The 27,385-nt window shown below is 41.8% G+C and overlaps 1 protein-coding gene across 1 annotated transcript in view; it reads left to right on the top strand.

Annotated features, from left to right (window-relative positions):
* The first annotated feature begins 3,610 nt into the window (after positions 1-3,610).
* The window catches only part of NCEH1 (neutral cholesterol ester hydrolase 1), a 59,494-nt gene continuing 35,719 nt past the window's right edge, over positions 3,611-27,385 (top strand). Inside the window, exon 1 of the mRNA XM_026498468.4 lies at positions 3,611-4,017. Within this exon, the coding sequence (XP_026354253.1) occupies positions 3,880-4,017 (138 nt within the window). The 5' untranslated portion in view covers positions 3,611-3,879. The remainder of the gene's footprint in view (positions 4,018-27,385) is intronic.

The raw sequence follows: 27,385 nt of genomic DNA, 5'->3' as shown, positions 1-27,385 counted from the left end.
TCTATCACTGTCTCTGGTTCCACTGGTAGTTCAGTTAAGAACAGACCTGAGGGGTACCTGGCTGGCTCAACTGGGAGAGTATGTGACTCTTGAACTCTGGCTTGTGAGTTTGAGTCCCATACCAGGTGTGGAGCCTATTTAAAAACAAACAAACAAACAAACAAAAACAGACCTGAAACTTCTGCTGATAAATTTTATGATTTTGTATTGTTCATATAATCAATAGAAGCTGCTCCCTGGAGGGATCATGCTCTCGCCACAAAACCTTACATTACACAGTCTGCTTGCATAAGCCTTTCTCCCCTTGTCCGGCTGATGTGCTTCTACTCACCTTTGAAGACTACTCTTTCTATACCTCTCCTATAGCACTTAGCAGATTTTCTTTTATTTTCCTGTTTACTATTTTTTTTTCCTACTAGACTGAGAACTCCTTCCATGCAGGGATATTGTCCCATCCCCAAGCATGATACAGTGTTCAGTACTTAGTAGGTCATTGGTAAATGTCTGCAGACATTAGAAAATAAATGACATCTATGTCCTAAGATAATAAGGTAATTATAACATATTGTGATGTTATATAGGCTTGCATAGTATCAATTCCTTGATACATAATTTCATACACATGCCATGAAAAAATATCTGGTTCTTCGACGCACACATAAAATGGAAGGACCCATTTTATATAAAAAAAATCATGAAATCCCTTTCTCAGGAATTATAGGAAGATAAGCCTTAAATATGTTACCCATAGTTGTTTGCATCAGTCTGAGAATCTGAAGAAAATAGAAAATGGAGAAAAGATAACTTAACCAGAACACTCCTAAAAGACTGGCTTTTAAAGAGGCAAATATCCAAGAGTCTTTCTGAAACAAGATTCTGAAATAAAATCATTTTAGTACTTTCAGAAATTTTGAAAATTACTTTCAAACAGGTTCCTTTAGGATATAAATATCCAACAATATAACCGTCTTTCCAACTCATTTCCATCTTTACTCAGAGGTAGGTCATTTAAATTAGCTTTGTGAGAAAGATAAGACTTACTTTTAGGTGGTCCCTTAGCAGTTACAGAAGGTGCTTGCAAGCTTCAGGACCCAATTACATGCTGAACGTTACAAAATATTGTCACTTCTAGGACGTGAAATCTAAACAGATATCTCACTAATAAGAATGAGCCAACTAGGATGGAAAGTAGGGGGCAGAGTGCCAGGCAGAGGAAACAGCACGGAATGACATGTATAAAGATCCCAAGGAAGAAAAGCCCTAGTATATCTGATCAGAAGGAAGCCAGTGTGGTTGCGGCATAGAAGACAGGTGGGGAGGGCAAGAGGTGAGTTACAGAGGTAGGCAGGGGCAACAAGACCAGCCCAGATTGAGGTCTGGAAAGGAGTTTGGAATTTATTTGAAGAGGATATTCAAATTCACAGATGATTGCCTGGAACCCTGAATAGTACCAGTTCCCTACTTTCCGTCAGATATATGCCAGGACCAACAACTCTGCCTAGTCCTCTACACAGGCCATACCTTTTCTCCTAGGTAGATCCACCAAGGACACCAAAATAACATTCAGTTCCCTGGAGAGCACAGCAATTTTTAGAAAATGGAATGTGCCTGATTTTAAGCAATAACTACCTTTGGTCAAAGCCCCCAACTTGTATCTTACTGCAAATCTTCATCCTGTACCTTCCTTATATTCTCCCCACCACCACCATCACCACCAAGCATGTAAATTCAAATAGAACAGAGACCTTATTGCCTTGCCTCACTCCTTTATGTCCTAGTGTAGGCCAGGTATATTTGTTGAATGAATGAAGTATTGGAAACAAGTAATGAAGATATTTAAATTTATCTCGAAGTGGTCTCATTTTTTTTTTTTTAACCCTGAGATTTACAGAAGAAGCATGGAGAGTTATAGTGGTTTCTTTGCTCCTTTTTGGTTTCTATCTCTTAGTGTAGTGCTTAAGGGAAACCGTACTGCACTAGGAGGCAGGAGAAGTAAATATTGATTCCATCACTTACACACGAGAGGACTCTGAGCAAGCTGCTCTGGGCCTCGAGAGTTTCATCTATGAAACTGAGCTTGTTGCTACGGCTGAAGATGATGAAAGGACGAGTCAGATGTCGGGGGGTTGTTGTGGTTTGTCACCAGCTCTAGGATCTATGATTTTATGAATACAATCAAAATCCAGGAAGAAAATATCAAAATCTACAAGGTAAAACTTTGAGTTATTTTACAGATTACCTGAAAAGAAAATATATTAATTCAGTAGTCAGTTTGGTTGATATCTCTGGGATTATTTCTGATCACCCATAAAGATTAGCTTCTAACTTTATACACATACATTCACCCACAAAAATATACATCTCTTTCTGTTTAGAGTTATGTGCTTAACCAGTAGCTACAACAACAACAACAAAAGCTACACAACAATGATCTCGAACTTGAATGCTTGAAATACTATTGAAGTGTGCCCTTTATATAAATGTTTTCTTCCAACTCTGAACAAGAAACACATTTTCTCCTAATAATCTCATTATCAGTCCCAAACTTATGACTATTTCACTTCTTTGGATCAGATTAAATTTAAATGACTATATTAAGGGGCGCCTGGGTGGCTCAGCCATTAAACGTCTGCTTTCGGCTCAGGTCATGATCCCAGGGTCCTGGGATCGAGCCCCTGCATGGAGCCCCGCACCGGGCTCCCTGCTCAGCGGGAAGCCTGCTTCTCCCTCTCACACTCCCCTTGCTTGTGTTCCCTCTCTCGCTGTCTCTGTCTGTCAAATACATAAATAAAACCTTTTAAAAAGATAAATGACCGTATTAAGGTGCAAAATTAAATGTATCAGGTTTTTTAAGGCCTTGTTCAATAAGTTTGGAGCTGTTCTCTTACCACCTCCTTAAAACAGTTCTTCCAAATGTTTTCCTCCTGGATCTCTGGTTGTAATTCTGCTGGTGAAGTTCTTTGCCTCATTCTATATCCACCCTCTCCCCCATGGGAAATCTGGATTCAAATGATTTTTCTGCTATCATTGACCCACTGAAAGAATTTTTTCAGGTGGCATTTCCCTATTTATTTATTCGTGTATATTATTGTAGATTCCTGGCTTTGATGTTCTTTTTAATCCATTAATTATTTATTTGGATGCTAAAATTACCCCAGCTTTAGCTATTGGGAGATTCTTCAGGCTGTCACCTGTGTTGTTTCGACCAGACCCATCATTTTTGAGCACTTCCTTATCTTCTAGCACAACAGACTGGTCTTGTACTTTACTTGTCCCGGCCTTGGAATCACCCTTTCTCCAAAGAGCTAGAAGAGTCCTGGTTCTTTTTATTGGCGAATGAGATTTGGAGACCAAGACGTGGATGCTAGATATACTACTGGCTTGTCACTGATTGAGCTATAGGAATTTATTCTTTTCCCCCCCATGTATCAGTTAGAATTTACATTCCATTGCAAGTCTGGCTCTAGAAGACTGTGGATTTTTATTATCTTTCTCAGTATCTCCATTGTGAATCAAATGGCCCACGGGCTTTGCACACACAGAGAGACTCATCACACTGAAACTATTCTGGGTTCAGTTTGGGATCCTGCAGGCAGGAGCCCTTAGTCACAGGCGTGCAATACAGACCTGTGTCCTCCAGAGTCCGCTGTGCTGCACCCAGCGCAGCCCTGGAGCTTTCTCAAACCTCCAGTGTCTGCAACACTTGCAAGGACATCGAAGAGGAGGCACGTCAGCGCTCCGACTTCCTCCCGACGCCGCCTCTGATTGGCTCCTGGGCGTATCAGAAACCGGTGAATGAGCGGCTGACCCTTACAGAAACTTGCTGGAGGTCTTTGGGTGGCACAGACCTTTCCACCGCGTCCGCGGAGCCCGGGGAGGATGAGGTCGTCCTGTGTCCTGCTCACCGCCCTGGTGGCGCTGGCCGCCTATTACATCTACATCCCCCTGCCCAGCTCCATGTCCGATCCCTGGAAGCTGATGCTGCTGGACGCGACTTTCCGGAGCGCACAGCAAGTGGTGAGACGCAGCCCAGAGCTGATTCTCTCTCCCTCGTCTTAAGTACTATTTGAAGGGGGAAGCAAGATTTCCGGACCGCGTCCCACGAGAACGCATATTTTTCTAACGCAGTTAGGTGATCGATTTTTAAGGTGGTTCAGTCTGTCGTTTTCAGGATGTCGCATTTGCGTCCTTGCTGGCGGCGGGCTAGATCTGTATCTTCTCGTCTGCGTTGGTGACCGCGAAGGTGAAGTTCCTGAATAGAATTTGACAACTGTTTAACGCTTCGTCTGTCTTAAATACCCCCTCTCTTTCTTGGTTTGCAACGTCAAAAACAAAAAACAAAAACACCTTTCAGCATTTTATAAGCCACCCTTCCCCATTTTCCTTCTGTAGGGGCCAGCAGAGAGTGAGTTAAATGTTTTAGGAAGTCTGTGGGGAAAATAGGCTCTGATTCCTGGCGGTGTGCAGGCACCTTAAAAGCAGAAGCGGGCACCGGCGATCTCCCGAGTTCCCTTGACCGTGGAGCTCTCTATTCCTGGGGGCAGTAGGCAGGGCTCCTGTAAGCACTTGAGTAACCGCGGGGATCTTTCGTTTCGTGCGTGGTGCTTATCAGCTCAGCCCAAGAAGGAGGCCAGGAGGCCTGGCTGCCGGTGGAGGGGGCCGCAGCCGCGATTTGCATGATGCACTTGTTTTCTGCCTGCCCTGCAGCATTTATTTTCTGTCCTTGATAGTCAAGGAGATAATCTTTTCCTGAGCCAGGATACTCCTGCTTACCCTGGCAGGGTAACATTTCTGTCTGTTGTATCATGGGTATGGCTTTCTTTTCCCCGTAGACAGTACAGTGTAACTGTCTGCAGTTTATTCTATAGTAAGAGACATTAATTTTAGTGCCAGAGAATCTAAAATCTAAACTGCAGTCTGCAGCCAAGGCTGGGCCCTATTATTCTAACCCTTCTTAATCTCAGGTTATTTTTGTAAGCTCCTGTTTTTTCAGGAGTGACCAGAGAAAGAGAGAAAAAAAAAAATCATGATTTTCCTAGAGGGTTGATGTTCCTTTTCCCTGTCCATTCTAAATGTGTGTAAAATCACAGAGTCCCTGACGCTTTGTCCTATCAAAAAGCCCCTGAAGTAGGGTATTGTGACACACTCCTACTAGGGATTTGTTTTTCTTTTTTTTAAATTAATTTTTAAAAAGATTTTATTTTTAAGTAATCTCTACACCCAATGTGGGGCTCAAACTCACAACTCTGAGATCAAGAGCCACATGCTTCACTTACTGAGGCACCCAGGTGCCCCAGGGATTTGTTTTTCTTAAATCCAGCCATGTTTTCCATCCCAAAGTCCCCTGTTGTCTCTTAAGAATGGTCTATGAAGTTATAGATCCCCTTCCTTCCCTCCTGCTGACTGTAATGCCGACACGGTAGAAGAATGACCATCCCCTTCTATAGCATTTGTTCCAAGAAAGGTGGTCTTCCTGTAGGAAGCCCTGAAGTCCCTCTCTTCCTTCAGAATTATGTAATTTGGGAGTGATATCCTTTCAAAGTTCTGGGGTACAATGGTCTTTACCTGGGTGGGTTATAATGGCCTTCAACAATAAGAATAATGACTAGTAAGAAGAACAAGAAAAACATGAAAAAAGAATCAAACTGCTATGCTGGCTGCAGAGATTAGTCTTAGTTTTCAGGTCACCAAAGAAGTCTTCCCCATCATGTGTCATTTGGGAAAAGCCAGGTTTGGAGAAAGACCATTCTTCCCCAGCTATAGGCTGTCAGCCCATCAACGGCAAGGCCTTTGGACCCTATGATCCTCTATATAGAATGTGCCCTCAGCTGGTGTTTGGGACTGATAATGTGTTGAAAGCCAGGTCACAGAGATAAATGAAGTAACTGATTATCCTCACCTGACACTGTGGCTTGAGAGTGGGTTTGCCCAGAAGTGGCTCTCATCACTTTTCTTCTAAATTCTGAAATACTAGAAAGATCATTCAGGCCACATGGAAGCATATTGTACCCAGTAAAGCAATTTACTAATGTCACTTCAAATTGTCCCGGGGAAAAAGCAACATGACTTGAGACATTGTAAGTAAATACAAGCATGCTTGCTAGAGGTATGCCTCCCTGAGTCCCATCCCAACCCCTCCACTTACTGGCACTGAGGCCAGGCAATTTACTAACCTTCTCTGGTCCTCCATTTTCCCTGTAAAATAGGTTTAACACCTACCTGCCAAGGTTGCTATGAGGTTTAACAATGTATTTAAATGCCTGAAACTTAGAGTTATTCCTCTAAGAGTTGTTCCAAAGTTCCACAACGGATTGTGGAGAAAATCTGTGGGGTTGCCCAAGTGTGTTGAAACAGTAAAACAAATGTACACTGGAAAGGGATTTATTGGGGTGCCTGGATGGCTCAGTCGTTAAGTGTCTGCCTTCGGCTCAGGGCGTGATCCCGGGGTCCTGGGATCGAGCCCCACATCGGGCTTCCTGCTTTGCTGGGAGCCTGCTTTTTCCTCTCCCACTCCCCCTGCTTGTGTTCCCTCTCTTGCTGGCTGTCTCTCTCTCTCTGTCAAATAAATAAATAAAATCTTTAAAAAAAAAAAAGGAAAGGGATTTATCCCCTTGAAACCTTGGGGAGCTACCACTAAATCACACGGCGTAAAGTTTGTTACCCAAGCAATTTCAGTTAGAGTTGATTTGCTCAATTAAAAAAGCCACTGAAGCCACTTCAGAGGTGAAGCTTGGCCCATACTTAGCACAGTAGGCACGTGCCCAGCATCAGGAAATATGAATGCTGCTTTTATTCTTTGTCACTGGCAGCTGCTACACCTCTTCATGCCCATTCTTATCTTCTTTATCTTGTGCAGACGAGTCAGATCATTGAGATTTTGCTCATTGTACTTTTTTTTCCTTGGGACTCCCGTATTACTTAAGAAGAAGCTATGTGAGATCTTTCTCTAAAGTCATCTCTAACACAGATGCTGCATTAAAATCCCCTAGGGAGCTTTAAAAGTCCTGATATACTAGATTTATTCAAAATCTCTGGGAGGTGAGCCTTATTTAAAATCTCTGGGAGGTGAGTCCCGGGCATCAGTAGTTTTAAAAGCTCCCAGGTGATTTCAATTTGCAGTAACATTTGAGAAGCACTGCTCTTCAAGGTAAATCAAATGTGTTGCAGATCAGATAATATGTATTCCTTAAATTGCACTCGGTATCTTGGATGCATGTTGCTGGGAATGAGCCCTTTTACGTTAGCATGGATTAGTTTATCAGATTAGTAGGTTGACACTTCGGCTGTAAGAGTCTAAGGGGATAAAATGCCAGTTAGGCAAATTTCAGTGTTACAGCAAATCCTTCATAAGATGTGAGCTGTGGAAAAGCACAACGGAAGATTTGGGAAAGGCAATGAAGAAGACTGGTGAGCAAGAGACTAGCGGGACAAAAGTAGGGAGCTTGGGGAGGTTCTGGAGACTGATTTCAAAATGCTGTGCAAAGAAAGTTTTTCAAAATGGTAGTGCTGGTACAGGGGAAGATACTGAGAAGTGGACACTGCTGACTTTGATGATGTGCATTGGAAGCAGAAGCAGGTTTATTCTTTGACCCAACAATCCTTCAGTATGAATTAATTTTAAGTAATCAGTGATCTAGGCAAAGCTATAGCTGTAAAGATGGAAACATTGTACAGGGTCAGAAACCTTGTTCAACTAGTCCAAAAGCACTGCTTTAAAAAAAAAAAGATTTTATTTATTTTGAGAGGGAGAGAGAGAGTGAAGGGAGGGGCAGAGGGAGAGGGAGAGAGAGAATCTCAAGCAGACTCTACACTAAGTGTAGACCTCGGCTTGGGGCTCCATCCCACCACCCCAAGATCATGACCTGAGCTGAAGTTAAGAGTCAGTCACTCAACCGACTGAGCCATCCAGGTGCCCCAGCACTGCTGTTTCATGAGAAATATGGGGGAATGTTCAGCAACCTTGTTTTGTGTTGTTTTTGCAGCATCATTTAAAAAATGAAAGCAAGAAAAAGAAGAGAATATATAAATTATGGAACACATTTTTTAATACTATACAGTCAAAACACTTAGGTTGTAAAATAATGTTTCATGACCTACAAAAGATATGTACTTTATGTTACATGGGAAAATGCAACAAGACAGCATATATGCCATTATCCCATTTAAAATACTTATATATACCAAAACATATAGTTATGTACATCTACATCTATATCAATCTATCTATTCTTAGAGAAAAAGCAGAAGAGTATAAAGTGTAATGCTTTTTTTTCCCCCTGGGCCATCTACAATTTTCATTTCTATACATTTTAGCTTTTCTACAATGAATGTGTAGTAATAAATTATTTAAAAATTTTTTGTAGGTTTCCTACTTCTAAAGAGGAATTGATGTGCACACACATACCAATGTGATTAATATTTAAGTAATTATTATATAAGAAAATCAGATTTCTTTTGAAAAAAGCATCCTGGATCCCCTGATACAGCTATCACAGTGGCATGCTTCATGCTTAGTCACTTAGATGTGACACAGATGGGAAGCCCACTGTGTGCGGTTTTAGCGAGATGCCAAATGACCTAGAAGAACCTGCAGCCTGGTAAAGTGGAGAAAACATGTTAATACACAGCTATTATAAAGGTAGTTGCTGACAGGCATTACTGAAGAGGCACAGTTCCAGAAGATCATGGGAAGGAGAGGTTACGTACGGTTTAGAGGAAGGTAAAGATGGCAGCTAAAGGCAATAGGTATCTGAAGGGAGTTCAGAGCAATGGCTGGGTTTGGCTTACCTTGATCACTTCCCAATTTACTAATTCCTCTATGATGTATCTTTTTTCTAAAGATTTTATTTATTTATTTGAGAGAGAGAGAAAGAGAGAATGGGTGCAAGTGGGGGAGGAGCAGAGGGACAAACAGACTCCGAGAGGAGCACCAGAGCCTGATGCAGGGCTCGATCCCATGACCCCTAGATCATGACCTGACCTGAAATTGAGAGTGGGACGCTTAACCATCTGAGCCACCCAGGCCCTCCTCTACATCTTTTTTGATGAGATAATGTAAAACACGTTGTTGAAATTGGTGTTTTTGCTGAGTGTTCCCCCTGTTTCTTATGGACGACAGTGCTTTTGAACCAGTTGAACAAGTTTTACATCTTGTAAAATGTCTCCAAACATCAAAATGCAACGTAACTTCACCTGGATGTTCCACGCATGATGTGCTTTCAGGCAGTGTGAGTGTGGTTTAAATCCAGCGAGGCTGGATGCCATGCAGAATTCCAGTCTGCTAACTTTTTTCATAGCTATTCACGAACTGGAACGTTTCTACTGTCAGGTAAATTTAACTCAAAAACATTAGTAAATAGTAAGTCTTCTCTGTCGCCTTCTAGACTTGCTGTGATACATATTACTTCATGTAAATTAGAGATTTCATCAATCTCAGTAATTTTTAGCTAACTTGATAGAATTTTTATAAACACTTGGCAGCAGAAATGCCTTAAGAATGCTTTAGGGGCAGGGCACCTTGGTGGCTCAGTCCATTAAGTGACTGACTCTTGATTTTGGCTCAGGTCTTGGTCTCCAGATCATGGGATCGAGCCCTTAACGGGGCCCCACACTCTGTGGGGAGTCTGCTGGAGATTCTCTCTGTCTCCCTCTCCATCTGCCCATCCGCCCCTAAAATAAATAAATAAATCTTAAAAGAAATTAAGGTCCGATTGATTCAACTACCAGGTGTGTTAGACTATGCCTAATTTATAGTTTTCCTAGTTATTTTTCCCAGAACTCTACAAATACAGCCTTCGACACAGGAATGCTATATTACTTAATTTTGGTGGGACCTTCTATTTCTAACGTGTGACATGGGCTTGATCTGAAGACATTTCTGGGAAGTGTGGAAGTGTAGTAATCATTCTTAAACAGTCTGTTAATGCACAATTACTTCTTTTAAAATACTGAGTCTATATTTTCACTGCTGAATGAAATGATGTGGGAGATCATTACTTATTTGCTCCATTTTATGTTTATAAAGAATTAAGAAGTGTAATTGAATGTCCAAGTGGCAAACCTGGTTGTATTCTCTACCCAATTTGTGTCCTATTATGAAATTTTAACGACCTATCTTTCAGTGTTTCCAAAATATAATTAAAATCCTACCCTTTGGGAGTCATTGCTCCTTCAATAACTATTAACTGAACACCAGTTCTAAGAACTGGCAAAACAAAAATGAAAAAGACACATACCTAATCTCAAGGAGTTTACAGTGGAGTGAAGGGAAGATAAGCCTATCGGTAGTTAGAGAGTGTGTTCTCGAATGACAGTTATTGACAGAGGCTTTATGGGTTGTTGCAAGAGCCTTGGAAGGGTCCTCTAATGTAGACCCAGGCAACAGGCCTTGAGGACTATTTCCCTTTGACACTGGCATCTAATCTGATTGTTTACAGTAAAAAAACTAACATCTATTCAGCATATACTGAGATTTACTCTGTGCCAGATACTGTGCTATATGCTTTGCGTGCGATTCATTTCGTCCATGCTGTAATTCTATGTGGTGGATGTTCTTATTCTCCTTCCCTTACAAAGGAGGAAACTGAAATGCAAAGAAAAATAACTTGCTCAAGATGACACAGTTTATGAGAGGCAGAATCACAATTCAACTCCTGCCTGTCTCACTCTGAGCCCAAGAGCTTTCCCACTGCACTAGCTTGCCTTTCCATAGGAGCTGAGTGAAGGAGGTGGAGTAGGAGAAGAGGGGGGCAGAAAGGAGGGTGGAAGGGCATTCCAGATGGAAGGGACATTCCGATGGGAGAGGATGGGATAGCTAAGGAACTAAACGTGGCTTACACCTCAGAGAGGCAAGGCTGGAAGGAAGCACAGGCCACATAATGAATGGCTCTGTGGTCTGTGAAAGGAGCCACTGAAAGACTTTTCACAGGGAAATTGCATAGTCAAATCTGGGTTCTAGAACAGTCTTTCTCGTGACAGTGTAGAGCCTGGAGTTTAAGAAAGTAAATGAAGGTGAGAGTCCACTGAGGAAGCAATCCAGATGAGAGGTGAGAGCATGAACTTGCAGCGAAGCTGACAGACTTGCTGATGGAGCAATAGGATGGCGTGAAGGAAAGGAGTCAAAGATGGTACCTGAGACAGACTCTGGAGGACCTGCATGTACCGTGACCGTGACCGTGATTCAGGAAATGCAGATCGTAAAGTGAAGATTGTGGAGTTTTGGACCTTGTTTTGAAGTGTCTGTGGGACTAGCCCGAGGATAGCTTCTCATAAATAGTTTGCATTTGTGAGACCAGAGCCCAGGAGAGGGAGAGCTGGGCTGGAGACATGGATTTGGGAGTGGTCCCGGAAGTAGTGGGAATGGAAGTGCATGGAGTGACAGTAAGACTGAGAGATACTACCAGGGATACCCCAGGGGGATGCCAGTGGTGACACAGGGAGAGGAGGCCAGCACTAAGAGAAAAGAGACCCTAAAGGAACATGATGTTTTATTATATTTTACATTTATGTAGCACTCTAGATTTTACAAAAGATTTCACTTAATCTCATTTTTTTTTTTTTCAAAAAAATCTGTGTTCGGGGGCACCTGGGTGGTGCCGTTGGTTAAGCATGCAACTCTTGATTTTGGCTCCGATTGTGATCTCAGAGTCGTGAGATCAAGCCCCAAGTCCGGCCCTGTGTTTAGTGCAGAATCTGCTTAAGACTCTCTCTGCCCCACCCCTCTCTCTCTCTCTCTCTCTCTCCCCCAAATAAAACACATTTTTAAAAAATTTATTTAAGTTTTTTTTTAAGTAAGTTCTATGCCCAATGTGTAGCTTGAACTCAAAATCCCAAGAAAAGAGTCGCATGCTCCACCAACTGAGCCCCCCAGGCACCCCATCCTTTATTTTATTTTTGTAAGGAATAACTGACTGGCATGAATTACTTCCATTTATCAAGTGAGGAAACAGGTTCAAAAAGGGTCAGTGACATCCCCAATGTTCTCATTTATACTGGCAAAACAGACACTAGGATCAAATGTCCTGGACTTCTATTTTCCTGCTCTCACTTGCTGAGTCAGGCTGACCAGAAAACAAAGTCCACCATGCTGGATTTCCCCTCTTTGTCTCTGGTGCTGCCTCTGTGACCCACCCTTCGTAGCTGTGGCCACGCACGTGGGAGTGCTCATGATAACTTTGATGCTAGTTCACTGAACCCTGACCTTTTTCTGAGCTCCCATAGTTAAGTTAATGTTAACTGTGGTGCCTCCCAATCTTTTTTCATGCCATAGACTTGATAGCATTTGTAAAAGTATGCCAGGGGACACTGGAGAAAATAAGGAGGGATTCAATCTGTATGGGTTTGTAATAGAACTCACAAGATTAATATAGAGGATTATATGAATGGTTCTCAAATAGAATATGAACGTTGATAAGTTTTGAGTAGTAATCTATTTGTGGCACACCTGTTGGGAAGCTCTCCTCTCTACAGTTTATAACTAAATACAAGCTCATTATTATTGTTATTAAACACAGAGATCGTCCCCAACTTACATAGATCTGGATAGTCCTATAACTTATTGTCCAAACCAGGACATTTTTAAGAGTGATAGAGGCTGCTATTAATAATCATGCCAGGACAACTGTTTTAAACCAGAATTATTCCCAAACAAATCTGAGGCTCAGTCTGCTTTTATTTGGCTTACCAACATTTAGCATAACCAAGTCAAAGTTGTAGAATGGTTCCTGGCTTCCTGCTCTGCTCGAATCCAGTGAACCACCCCCCATCTCTTCCCGCACCCCCTGGCTTCCCGTCCCCTACAATAGTGGCAGAATAAAAGTACTGAGTTCCTTAACTGGCACGTAGAGCCTGCCACAGTCAGTCCCACATGGCTGGATATAGCCTCAGTGTTCCCATGATGTCTGCATGCTTGTATCTGACAACTTTCTTCCTGTTACCTCTGCCTCCCATGCCCTCCCACCCGTGGACGTTAGCTAACATTCCACACACCTTTCAACACCCACTCGAAAAGTATCTCTTTTGGAAACTTTGCTTTTTCCCCAGTCAGCCTTAATCTCTCTGTCCTGTATACTCTGCCAGCATTTGTGTGTGTGGCCCCTGTGTGTTTCTTTCCTTAGGTGGGTATTTCTTTATGTGCAAGCTCCCCACCAAATTCTAGGCTTTCTCAGCTATCATAGACATAATTTCCCTCTTATCTGTTTTAGGGTTTGGTTTTGGTTTGAAGATCATTCATTTTAGAGAAAACAGGAATTCGTGGTTCTGCTTACTTTCAGTCTTCTGTATTACTTCATTTGCCCCGAAGAGCAGACTTAGTGCTCCCATGTGCCTGTGACTCTGAACTTACCCCCAAATGGTTTTTTGCTGCCCTTTGCAACTTTTTTTTTTTTTTTGCAAGGCTCACTGTTTCCTGGGTTCCTAACTTCCTCATATTATTTTTGTAGACTGATGCTTATTTTTGAGTCTGTAATGAATTTATCTGCCTGCTTCTAGTTAAACGTTAGGCCATCTCCTTAAAAGATCGTTGGTGAATTCCCGCATTCACTCGATATTGTTCTGCCTTTCCCTTTTCCTCTTGAACGGGTAATTGACAAACACTTCATGAGAAATTAATTTGACCGTCTTTTGTGCTGCCTATTCCATAGTATCATCCCTGCTCTGGGATTCACATTACCTTTTCTTTGACTGTTCTGAAGCCTACTCTTCTAAAATGCAAGATGTTTATATCACTCTTCCTAGTTTATGCCTCACTTCGAAGGGTCACTCCGTCCTAAGCTTGCAGGCCCTTCCATTTCATGGCACAGTTCTCCCCTGTTAGTAAGAAGCAAGTCCACGGCAGCAATAATTCCTGTTTCCTTGACTTTCTTAGCAAGTCAATTCTGCTTGTAGAAAATGCTCTGCTTTTAATAGAATAAAATTGCTGGCAGATAGGAGTATAATAATGGATCCATTTACTGAATAATAAACACAACCACCAGCAAGGTTAAATGACTGCTGGCTGTGAATCGGGTCTGCTGGGCTCCATAGCCCTTTCCACAATATTCCACAACTTCCTATTATGACTGTTCCATCTTCCCTCCTTCCCTTCCACCCCTGCACTCTGAAATGTTTTGTATTAGTTGTATGACCCACATTAAGAAAGTATCACACAGGGATGTATCATGGATTTACAAATTTCAGTCCTAGGGGATTTTATGTATTATACCTTCAAAATTTTAGTCCTGGAGGATTTTAATATATATTACAAATTGAAGAAGTTCTATGGTTAAATAAGACTGGGAAATAACGAGTTAGAGTTAATCAGGAGTTCTTTTTTTTTACTTATAAGACATTTCGGAATTCCTACCATACTAATGTGTATTTTGAATCTTAGAATATTCTTACAGTGAGTCCCAAATGTACCTATAGATAGATCTTCATTTTACAAAAAACTTCATGCTAGGGGCACCTCGGTGGCTCAGTCGGTTAAGTGTCTGCCTTCTGCTCAGGTCGTGATCCTGGAGTCCTGGGATCCAGCCCCGTGTGGGCTAACTCCCTGCTCAGCAGGGAGTCTGCTTCTCCCTCTCCCTCTGCTCCTCCCCCCGTTCATGCTCTCTCTCTCTCTTTCACTCTCTCTCTCAAATAAATAAAATTTAAAAAAAGAAACCTTCATGATACTGATGGTGTTTTACCAAATTTGGAAGACCATTTTCATAGTGCTTAAGAGCATGGATTTGGGGCTCAGGGAGATCTGTGTTCAAATCCAGACTCTGAGCTATTCTAGCTGTGTGACCTTGAAGAATGTATTTTTTTTTTAAGATTTTATTTATTTATTTGACAGAGAGAGAGAGACAGCCAGTGAGAGAGGGAACACAGGCAGCGGGAGTGGGAGAAGAAGAAGCAGGCTCCCAGCGGAGGAGCCTGATGTGGGGCTCGATCCCAGGACTCTGGGATCACTCCCTGAGCCGAAGGCAGGCGCTTAACGACTGAGCCACCCAGGCACCCCAGAAGAATGTATTTTTAACCTATGAGTTTTTCTTGATCATGTAAATGGTTGTGATACTTAACCCATAATGGTATTATGAAGATTGCATAAGGCAATATGTATAAAGTTTTATTGTTTGTTGTCATTATAACACGTTAGTTAATATGTAAAGGACTTGTGGGGGGGGGCAGCACAGGATCCTGGAATCCAGCCCTGCATTGAGCTCCCTGCTCAGTGGGGAGTCTGCTTCTGCCTCTCCCTCTGCCCTCCCCCTACCCTGCTCATGCTCTCTCTCTCTTTCTCTCTCTCTAATAAATAAATAAAGTCTTTTGAAGAAATATGTAAAGAACTTGGAATAGTACCTGACATAAGAAATATATATAGTCCAGGGGCGCCTGGGTGGCACAGTGGTTAAGCGTCTGCCTTCGGCTCAGGGCGTGATCCCGGCGTTATGGGATCGAGCCCCACATCAGGCTCCTCTGCTATGAGCCTGCTTCTTCCTCTCCCACTCCCTCTGCTTGTGTTCCCTCTCTCACTGGCTGTCTCTATCTCTGTCGAATAAATAAATAAAATCTTTAAAAAAAAAAAAAAGAAATATATATAGTCCAGATCTGATTTTTGACAACTGTATGCAATATACTCCAATAGTAATATGCTATTTTGTATTCTTTTATTTTCACTGTTATTCTTGTCAGTCTGCTACTCTTCTTGCTAGCAGACTGGATTTCTATACAGATATAGATCTTCTTGACTTAAACTTTTATTGGCTGTAGCTACTGGGTTTCACTCCTGGCTTCAGCACTAACTAGTTGTGAAACTAATTGGGGAGGTTACTTGAACTCTGACGTTAGTTTTCTCATCTGTAAAAGTGAGATGATAGTGCTTCCCTTGAGACTTGTTATATGGACTACATGTGATTGCATTTATAAAATTTTTGCACAGTGCTTGCTGTAAAGAACTAATAACTTCTTCCTATAGTTAAAGTTTTGGAGTCTCTGGGCTGAGTTTGCTGATGTTCTCACTGACTAGATCTATGAATCTTCCTCCTCATAGCTAACTCAACCTTTATAAGAATCCTGTAAGGTAAGTATTATTACTACTCCTATATTGTAAATATAGAAACTGGGCACAGAGGGGTTAAGTATCTTGCCCAAATCGCACACCCAGAACCAAAACTCTAATTCAGGCACTCTGCCTTTGGAGTTGGTGCTCTAAAGGTCAAAGAAATTGAATGTCTCTTAGGCTTTCACTGCCTTATATCAAAGATCTCCACTGGAGTTTGCCAAGGTATCAATTCATTTTAGAATATGATGTCACCTGAAAAGAGTTCCTAGGCTTTAGGTACCTAAGGTACAGTTGGTGACATGACATTTTGTTATATAAAGTCCTTTATTTGAATTCTGTCCCAGTAGTGAGCCATCTTGCCACACTGTGAAAGTGGTGAAGCAGGGTTGATCTTTTTCTCAACAAAGGGCTTTGAATTTGCCCAAATGCTGCCATCTTTTGTGCCTAGAGATCTGGCCTGTACCTCTAGGAAAGATGACTTTGCCTTCTAAAGTCATTAAAGGCAGGTGTCTTCAGTTGACCACCATAACAGAAGAAATTCACGGTGGCCTCTATCATTCCTTAACGACCATATACCGGGCCCTGGGGTGATAGCAGTTCACAAAACACATGACACTTGGCCTTCCTAGGCTACAATTCCATGCCAAAAATATGTGGCAAGAAAATAAAGTGAATATGGAGAAATTTGTTGGCAGGCCGATGATAATTGAATTCCTATAAAGACATGAAATTCTGTATAGAAACAAGGTTGAATGAGAAGAGAGTAGTTTTAGATCCGAGAAGAGGTGTTGCCAACAAAGGGGGCACAGCAGTCAGGGAACAGTGAGGAAAACTGGAGAAATAAAGTGTCAAAGAGACCAGCAAAGAGTAGTACCAGGAGAGGGTTGTCAACTGTGTTGAATTCTTCTGAGAGGTTGAGGGACGTGAGGTTGGAATGGGGCCCATCAGCCCTACATCCTGGTGTCCTCGAGGTATCAGCCACAAAGGTACTCCCAAGCAACTGTGGAGTTTACATTTCAGGGTGTCAACCCGTAGCCTGTTTGTTGGAATGATTTCAAGAATGTCTGCCAAAACTACTGTTTTGGGTGGTAATGCTCATCATAGTAAGCTATCATTTCTCACAGGAAATAGCCAGAATAAACTACAGCTTATGATTAAAACCTGAGATGGAAGTTATTGATGGATATTACTGAGGTACTAAATGGCTACATATAAAAAATAAATATAAAAGTTATATACATATAACTATTGAGTAGATTTAAAAAATATTTGCTTAAAAAAATTTAGGGGCACCTGGCTGTCTCAGTCAGTTAAGTGGTGACTCTTGATCTTGGGGTCATGGGTTCAAGCCCCATGCTGGGTATGGAGATTGCTTAAAAATTAAAAAAAAAAAATCTTTAAAAAATTATAAAGGCAGAAAGAAAGAGTAAAATAGCTAATTTCCCCAAAAAACTAATTTTAAATTTATTTTGGTTGTTTCATCTATGTGGAAACCTATCTTAAAATGTGGACTCTTACAAGCTAAGTAGCTTTTTCTGTCCACATCAGATGAATATTAAACTTTCTCCCTTGTAGAAATGCATATACTTTACTTTCATCAAGAACAGTGGGCCAGTATTTTTTAGGACACACCATGTGCTAGATTTGAGCCTTAGTTAGCAACCATGGAAGCTCTTACTGACCAAGACCAATAACTTGTCAGTCTTATTTACTCACAGAGCAAATTCAAATTGGCATAATTCTGCAACTTAAATGAAGATATTTTGGATAAAAACAAGAACATTGTTATTATGTCTACAGAAGGAATCTCTTTGGCAATGATTTTTAATTCCTCTACATAGATGATTTCCCAACTCCAGAAAAGCCTATTTTTGGGTAAATCATAGAACTTTAACTGCTTAAAAAGTTGGACTTTCATTTGAGTGTTGTCAGTGTTAAATGTCTTTATGCTATTCCCCCCACCATCCATTTTTTGAGTCTGAAAGGATATAAAGAAACTATCAGATGGGGAAGTAAGGGCATTCCAGGAGAACAGCAGGCGTACAGTTCCGAGGTGGGACAGCATGGCGCCTCCCGGAAGCTACTTCTATTGAGATTCTGAAAGGGATAGGAAGTTTGAAGGAGATCTCTATGTAACTGAACCATGGGTAGAACTAGTCCCAGTCTTGTGTTAAGATCTATTTCACTGTTTTAATTATGCTATCTCTATGTAAGCTAATAGTAAAAGTATGAAAACATCCAACAAAAGTATGATTTTTCATGAAAATAAGTACCACTTGGTGAGGTAAGCTTTAAACCACCTATTAAAAACATTCTGTTTCAGACCTGTAGAATAGCATTTAAATTTTGGTGCCCAAATATATAGTTTGAGAACAATTTATTTTGCTACTGTTATTTGGTTTTAGTACTCTTTTGTCTTAAACAAAAACTTCTTTAAGTCGGTCTTTCCTGTTGTGTCCCTGTGCGCTGCTTCAGAAAACTCATTCTTTGTTTAAAGTTTAAAACAAACACTGCAGTTATTGCGAACTATGGTGCCTTACTTGAGACAAAAGCTTCTTGAATGCTCATCAGAGGGGTTGAGTCTATGGTTAGAGACCTCTTGTTTTAACCACCCAGTCTAGTTTCTGTCTCATCCCTCCTTCCTTCTGTCACTCCACCCTGTTCTTTCCCTCCATAGAACATATGCTATTGGGAATTGTCTGTTTAATTACTCCTAAGTAATTTGTCTCCCTAAGTAATTCTGTCTTTCTTTCTTGCCAGGCCGGAAGTTCTGTGAGGGGAGGGAGAGTGTCTATGGGTTTACCACCATGTACCCAACTCCTAAAAGTACCTGGCATGGAGTAAATCCTCACATATCTGCTGAGTGAATAAATGGTGACTGACCCAAAGTCCCTGGACAGCTTTTACTGTAAAGAGGGTGGTGGAAATGTCCTGACAGGAAGTTTTCCCTGTACATCCCACTTTTCCAATAAGGCATCATCAATAGGACCAGCAGCAAAATGTGCTTGCTATTGTTTTTGGTTTGGGTGTTTCTTCAGATTTATTTAAATTCTAGGTAGTTAACATACAGTGCAATATTGGTTTCAGGAGTAGAATTCAGCAATTCATCACTTACATACAATACCCAGTAAATGTGCTTGCTTTTGCCCTGCATTCCTGTTCCTCTTCATGAAAAGCCCAAGTAGAAAAATGATAAGGGGTAAGCTGCCTGCTTTTTTGAGAACACGAGAACTTAAAAGCAACAAAGAAAGGAAACATAACCTGCACTCTATGAATCCATTCACAGTTAGATTGGGCAAGAGTTACCTCCCAGGGAGTGTGCCCGTCCTATGGGAACAAAGGTGAAGAAGGTAGATGTTACATTATCTCTGTTTCTACAAGTATCGAAGGTAGAAGCTTGAACCAAGCACTAGAGAGCGCAGAGGCAGGAGTGACTGTCTGAGGAGTGAGTAGGGCAGGGTGCCACAGAGGAGGGGGCATTTGCAATGGATCCTAAAGGGTGAACATGAGTTTGGTTGTGAGAGGAAAAAGGAGAGATTCCAGTAACAGATGGAACCCTACAGTTCAGCCTTCTGTATCTTTGAGGAAGATGTATACTGCATGGGCAAGATAGGCTGTGTAGGCACAGCTGTGTACAGGGAAGTAGCGTGTAGGGATAAGAGTAGGTAAAAGGTGTGTTTGTGCAGTAGGTGGTTATCAGCAGGTAGAGAATGTCGCTGTAAGTTGTATGATCTCTACCTGTCGCAGCTGCTTTAAAATTTTTTCCCATAGAAGCATAATTCCTTGAGTAAATTAGAGGACTGAATTATTCTTTATCTACCAGGAGAAATATATGATTATGCTATCGAAAATGTAGAAAATAGAAAACTTGACTGCAGTCTCCCCTTAACCCAGCCACCATTTCCTTTTTGTTATATTTTCTTCCAGTCTCTTTTTGTGTATGTGTTGGCTTTTGTTAGACGCTATCATACTATACATACAGTTTTACACACAACTTCTTTTACCAGAAGGATTTACCGTATCATTACTGCGTAGTATTCCCTTCCCTTGGGAATGGATATATCAAAGAGCATGTACCATTTTTAAGCTATTTCTCTATTACCATATACTTAGACTAGTTACTTGCTATTATAAATAATGTTACAGTGAACATATTTGAGTATATAATCTTTTTGTTTTTAAGGTTTTTCCTCAAGTGATTGCCCCAAATTAGAACTACCATTCCAAAGAGTATAAATATTTTTACAGGTCTTGTTTCTTATTTCTAAGTTATTTTCCTGTATATGGTTAATAGCAGTGTGAGAGAATGCTAGTTGTTTTATACTCTTTCCAGCATGAAGTATTGGACAGCGGACCATTGAACAGCACAGCTTTGAACTGAGCATGTCTCCTTATACATGGATTATTTTTCAGTACATACTGTAAATGTATTTTTTCTTCCTTATGCTTTTCTTAATCACATTTTCTTTTCTCTAGCTTACTCTCTGGTAAGAATACAGTATATAAGACATAACATATGAACTATGTGTTAATCAGTCATTATTGGTAAGTCTTCTGGTTAGCAGTAGGCTATTAGTAGTTAAGTTTGGGAGAGTCAAAAGTTATAAGCAGATTTTCTACTGTGCTAGTGGTTTGGCACCCCTCACTTCTGCGTTGTTCAAGGGTCAACTGCCATTGACTTTTTAAAACTTAATTTAATAGCTTACGTGGATACCTCATTTAACTATAATTTCTTTGAAAACAGTTGACATTTTCTACACTGCCCTGCAAAGGAAAATATAGGGGCTTGTTAGCAGAGTGCCTATTCCTCCAAGTATCTTCCTCTGAGCTTAATGGACTGGTGAGGACATTGCTGGTACTCAGAACATGTCTGAAACATTTCTGGAGAAATTTGATTCCAAGCCATTACCTGAGGTACACATGAACATCAGTCTCATTGCTTTATAGTCTCACCTTGTTTATGAACAGAGGGCAATCCTCAGCTTCATTACACACCTTTTTATTTAGGGGGACTTTGGCTTTTCTGGAAATTAAATTCAACCTCAGAGAAAGAAGATTTGTCATCATTAAGAGTATACAAAGGAATGAACCAAAGTCCCTGAAAGCAGTTTAAAAAAATACTTTAGTCAGTGGTAGCCATGTTGGATCCAACATTTGAACTCCCTACTTCTTTGCAAGGGTTAAGTCATTTCCATGCTCTAGAAGTTGCTTTGGTTTTCAGTTTATGTGAAGATTATCAGCTTCCACCCCTGCTTGTATTGTAGAGCCCAGTATGTCCAGAGCAACTCCAAGTGTTTACACATCTGTCAACCTCAAGAAGGGCCAGTGACCCTTAGCATAGTACTGGGCACCTACCATTTTAACACCCAGTTATAAATAGCCCACTTCCTGGGGTCTAGTTCAAACGTGTCAGTAACTGGATGATTCGGAGTTTGTCAGCTCACCTCTCTGGGCATCAGTTTCCTCAATGTTAAAGAAGAGAGACTATATAGGTAGGCGCTTTACGTTTTAAAATTATACTTTTATTTGCACCTCATTAAGTTAGTAAGGATTGAGTCCTTCAGAAGGGGATTTGGTGAGGAAAGATGTAGGAGCAATCTAGGCTGAGACCTAGGTTAGAGAGAATTAGTTCAAGAGAGGTACGTTACAAGCTCCTGGAGGATAAATCTTCAATGGTACTCTGTGAAACTGTGAGTTCCAACTACTGGGGCTTCGCTATAGAATTGCACATGGACTAGAAGGTATTTGCTTGTTGGCTTCTATGCTAACATGGCTTAATTTCCCACTGACCCCCACCACACATCTGACTGGATTGAGTTATCATTACCTGCTCTAAGAAGAGGATTTATTTGATTAGTTTTCCCAGATGTATAGGTTTTTTCATTAATAGAGTACCTGGATAATCGCACTATGGTGAACTTTTGTTTGTAGTCTTGTGATGTTTTCTTGGGCACTTACCAAAGTAAAATTAGTTTTAGTAATCTTAAGATTATGAGACACAGTCATGTATGTCTCAGTAAAGAGTTTCAGATGTATGGGAAGCACCATAGCATTCCATTGTTCAAGTGTTAAATGTATACTTTTGAGTGTGATTTTGGACACTCATTCATTCCACAAGTGTTTGTTGCACACATACTGTATGCCAGGCAGGGTACTAAGTGCTAAGGATGAAGCAGTGAACAAATGTATCATCATTATCTTTATGACCCGGGTGGATGTGTACCTAGCTTCAAAGAAAGAACTGTTGCCTATGCAAACATTAACTCCCTCATTCATTTTTATCTAATGACTCTATTCATTTTAAGTTATAAGAGAATGATAAAATGGGGGCGCCTGGGTGGCTCAGTCGTTAAGCATCTGCCTTCGGCTCAGGGCATGATCCCAGAGTCCTGGGATCAAGGCCCATATCAGGCTCCTCCACTGGGAGCCTGCTTCTTCCTCTCCCACTCCCCCTGCTTGTGTTCCCTCTCTCGCTGGCTGTCTCTCTCTCCCTCTGTCAAATAAATAAATAAAATCTTTTAAAAAAATGATAAAATGGTAACTTTCGGCAAAGTTTACCAGAAAGAAAATATGCTTAGTCACTTTATCTAATATACTACATGAGAGGAAGAAAATGTTTGATAATACTAGATTTTATTAACATCATGGTGGTAAATAACCTTATACCTAGGTTTCTTTATAAATTGCTGGGTCACATACAATTCAAAACCCCCAAAGAAAGGAACGGTCTTTAAATATGTTCTTCTTGAAAATCCTTAACTGCTGTATGCCAGTCTATCTTCAAGCAAAATTTGATTATGCACCATTTTATATTTACATAGGAAAATGATGAAGCACAACTAATGCAAGCACACTTTAACCTTGTCTCCTTCTGAGCTGGAGGCCGGGGCACACTCCCAGATTGGTGGTTTTCCTGGCCTCATTAACAGTAGTGTCCTGATCGTCAACACCAGCCTCCTCTCTTCTGAAGTGTAAAGGTGGTGGTCTCTGGGTTACAAACAATAGCATTTTTCTTGAATTATGCTTTTTCTACACTAGGACATTTCAGGGCTAAAGGAGTTGAAAAATTAAGCATTGAGGAAATGTCCAGTTTGCGCTTGGGTGTTCCATGTGTAGTGTAAGAGCAGAATGAAAGGGTTTCAAAATCAAATTCTTCACTTCATACCTACTTGACAACTTTTTATAAGCCCCAATTTTCTTTTTTTCCCCTTTTTTTTTAAAAGATTGTATTTATTTATTTGAGAGAGAGAAAGCCAGCGCACAAGTGGAGGGGAGGGGCAGAGGGAGAAGCAGACCCACCCAGCAGGGGCCCTAATGTGGGGCCCATGCTGGGAGGGGCAGAGGGAGAATCAGACCCACCCAGCAGGGGCCCTAATGTGGGGCCCATGCTAGCCCGACCCCAGGACCCCAGGACGATGACCCAAGCAGAAGGCAGATGCCCAGCCTACTGAGCTAGCCAGGAGCCCCTATAAGCCCCATTTTCAATCCTCATAGAACAAATCATGAAAAAAATAGACTCAAGTTTAACTCCTCTTCTCCAACACATTTGGATATATTGTATTCAGAATGAAACTCAAATTTGAAACTAACGGGCTGGCCAGGATCTGATTGCTTCCAGTTAATATCATTTAGTAATGTCAGAATAGGTTCACATTGTTATTTTACTATTATATTTATTGTTTATATCACATTGTTATATTGTTTATTATTATTTTAAAGTCCAACAATATTTTAAAATATTTTAGTGTTTCTTTTTCTTTTTCCATTTTGTTCTCCTTTTCAATTTCTGCCCCCTCTTATTTTTCTGAGTCTTGAGACACTGCAGAGTGGGGATCTTCCTCATTAGACTCGACTTCTTCTTCCTCTTCGTCGTCCTGCTCCCACCTTGTCAGGTCCTCAGCCTCTAAGGTCCACCTGTATCCCTGCATCCTCGGTGAGCTCATGGGTTTTGACAAGTAGGATCTTAGCGACGTCATCGTACTTCTTTCCCAGAGTCTGAAATTCTTATTACGTTTGGCCTCTACGTCCTCACGCCGCTCCTGCAGCTTTGAGCGCAAGGCCTGGGCCTTTCACAGAGCGAGGCGGGCTCTCACGAAAGGCATTTGTAGGCGTTGGTGTCCCCTCTGCCCGGCCTGGGCTCCTCTGCCTAGCGCCCAGCGCGCCGTCGGGCTCCACGCCTCGCCCCGCCTGCCCTCCGTGGCCGCCTGGCTCCCTGGGGCCGCCGTCCTGGAGGACGAGAGTTAAAGGTGAAGGGCGAGGGCTTCCGGCGTTGAGGGCAGAGCGGCGGGCCTGTAACTCAGGCGCTGCACCAAACCCCGGCTGCTAGAGAGGCCAGGAAGGCGCTGCCTCCCCTGTCCGCTGTCCCCTGTCCCCGGCGGCTTTCCGGCGACCTAAGGCCGTCTCCGCAGCCGTTCATCCCCGCGCACCGGCTGCACGCCCGCCTCGGGGCTCGTGCGCGCCGATGGCCGCAACCGGGTTTCCGCTCTCCGAGTTCAGACACAGACCAGCCCTCGCACGGAGAACGGAGAGGTGCAGCAATGGAGACGCGTTCAAGCCAAGTCGTCACACACGGATCCTGGCAGAGCCGAGCAGTTTTCTGCGGAGCGGGGTGGGGCCCCTGAGGGGTGGGGGACTTCACAGAGGAGGTGTCTGGAAGAATAAATAGGAATTCCGGGAAGGGACCGTTCAATCCTGTGGGAGGCCAGCAGTGCTCCTTCAAACCTTCTACGGTGCCTTGCGTTTGCCTTCAAACCTTCTACGGTTGCCTTAGCAACATTGTCCCAAATCTGTTCACCCGTTACCGTTGCAAAGAAAATCAGTAACGACGAGAGCTGCCCGGGGCACCTGGCTAAAAGGGCACCTGGCTGGCTCTGTCAGTAGAGCATGTGACGCTTGATCTCAGGGTTAAGGGGCTCAAGCCCCACTTAGAGTGTAGAGCTGACATTAAAAAGAACAAAGAAACAAAACTTGTTTAATGAAATACTGTTTTACACTTGGAACCAGACCAGTATTTCTCAGCCTTAAGGTGGAAAAGAACCACCTGGAGAGATTCCTAAATCCCACCCCAGAGATACTAATTTAATAGGCAGAGTTGGGACACAAGAATTTGCATACAGATGCTGCTAGTCTGTGGACCACTCTTTGAAGAGCCTTGGGTTAGACAACTTGTCTGATTGCTTAACAGTGATAATAGAGCTAAGAGATAAAACTAGTTCTTAATAAACTCTTAAAAACAGGTGGATTTTTAAAATTAATGTTTTGCCAATCCATTGGTGAGCCAAACTCCTTTTGTCTCTTCAGTTGGGAGCTATCTCTTTTAGCTTAGTATAGCCAAAGCCATACTTTGGCTTCCCTGGGTTTTGTCCTGGGGATAGAATGGGGATGGGGGAACACATATTCGTAAAAGTATCATAAAGAACAGATGCAAAATCATCAAATTAAGGCTATTTCTACACATTATAATACAGTGCCAACCCTGTTCTTCTTAGGGCCACGGAACAGTAGTCCATCCCAACTTTCCAATAAGCCTTGCTTTTCTGGACCTTTGTGTGTTACCTTATTATTCCGCTGTGTGGAATGTCCTTCTCCCCCTTTGCTCCTGGCAAATTATTATCTGTTCTTAGAGACACAGCTCAAATGTCGCCAATGCTGTAGACACATTGCAAGCTCCTCTGGGTAGAAATTGTTACTTCTTTTTCTGTGTATGTATCCCTGGTACTTCTCACAGTATTGCGTTGTATATATACCCCTTATACAGTGTCAGCTTCTTAAGGATGGAGCCTATGTATTTCCCCTTACCTCCCTACTAGTTTTGGTGTCTGGTATATAATAAAACATTCAAATGTTACTCAACAAGTGGATGAAAAATAGATCCATACCCTTTTCCTTGTAGTGGGATATCTAATGTATAAATTCACCTTAGGAGGGCAATGCAGTTATCTGGTGTATAGATACTTTTATTTAAACTTAGTATTTTAGGGGCTCCTGGGTGGCGGCTCAGTCTTTTAAGCATCTGCCTTAGGCTCAGGTCATAATCCCAGAGTCTGGGGATGGAGTCCTGCATTGGGCTCCCTGCTCAGCAGGGAGCCTGCTTCTCCCCCTGCCCTCCCCCCTTCCTCTGCTTGTGCTGTCTCTCAAAAATAAATAAATAAAATCTTTTCAAAAATAAATGTAATATTTTAGATATTAAACACATTAGATTGTTGTAATTGTGGATCTTGACTACATGTTTGTAAGGAGTAAAATTTTTTTGTTTCCTGAGTCTGTTAAAATGAGAAGCCTCTCCTGGGGCAGAGGTAAAAACCTCCATTTTTAGGGACTCCAGATTCTATCACAATGGCCAGTGCCTTCCTTCTTGAGCCTCTAGGACTGATGGGCCAAGGAATGACTGAACTATCTTAACTTGAAACTGCTGGCTCTAGAAATGCCAATTGCTGTAAAGCTCCTGTACTGTTAGTTTTCATAGGCACTGTGTAAGTTGGCAAACAGGTCCTGCTAACCAGCCTAGCAAATCTGCTGGCAAATATGCCTCTAGCAGAGTAGAGTTTGGGACACGCTTCATGACCTACTTCCCTTCCCCGCCCTGATTTTAAACTTTTCACTCTTAGGTGTGTTCAAAACCTGTGTGATGGGAGAGGCTCGGCTTTAAATAATGGCTTGGTTAATGATTTTCATCTGAGCTCTGAGTATTAACGTTGAGAATGATGGGTCGGTCAGTTGGGCTTTTGGGTTCCAGTACTTGGTTTGTCACTTTGAGCTTTATGATTCTGGGCAAGACATTTAACTTCTGTAAGCCTCAGATGAGCATAAAATGCGTGTAATACCTGCTCTTCCTATTTCACAGGTCCTTGTGAGATTCAAACTGGTGAAAGTTCAAACGGTCATAAACTGCAAAGCACTGTACAAAAGAGTATTACGAGTTTTATAATTTATTACATGTTTTATATAGTATGCATTAATTTATTATAATCACATTCTGAATGTACACAATGGGGCCTTAATTTATTATAATTGGCATCTGGATCTTGCCCTTCTGACATCTGCAGATATCGATAAAAATCATTTGCTCCGTGTCTTTTGGATTTATATGCCATTTAAGAAACAATTTTCAAAGGTCACATCTGATTTGCTGCTTCCTGCACTTTACCTAAAGCAGAAGATTACCCCAACTTCTGGATTATCCTGTGTAACACACTTGTGAAGTCAGGCGGGAGGCGTGAGTGGGCAAGCTCTGAATTGTCATATAGCAGAAGGGAGTTTGGGAGGTTTTGTTGTGAAGTTTCGTTCTTTTGTTCTGTCTTTAGTCAGCTGCTATTTGGAACACTCAAATGAAAACAAATGCTTCTTGTCCTGGCAGTCAAG

The sequence above is a fragment of the Ursus arctos genome, unplaced genomic scaffold (genome assembly GCF_023065955.2).
Source record: "Ursus arctos isolate Adak ecotype North America unplaced genomic scaffold, UrsArc2.0 scaffold_4, whole genome shotgun sequence".
In the NCBI taxonomy this organism is placed as follows: domain Eukaryota; kingdom Metazoa; phylum Chordata; class Mammalia; order Carnivora; family Ursidae; genus Ursus; species Ursus arctos.
The sequence above is the reverse complement of the archived record's forward strand: the minus strand, read 5'-3'. Positions and strand labels throughout refer to the sequence as shown.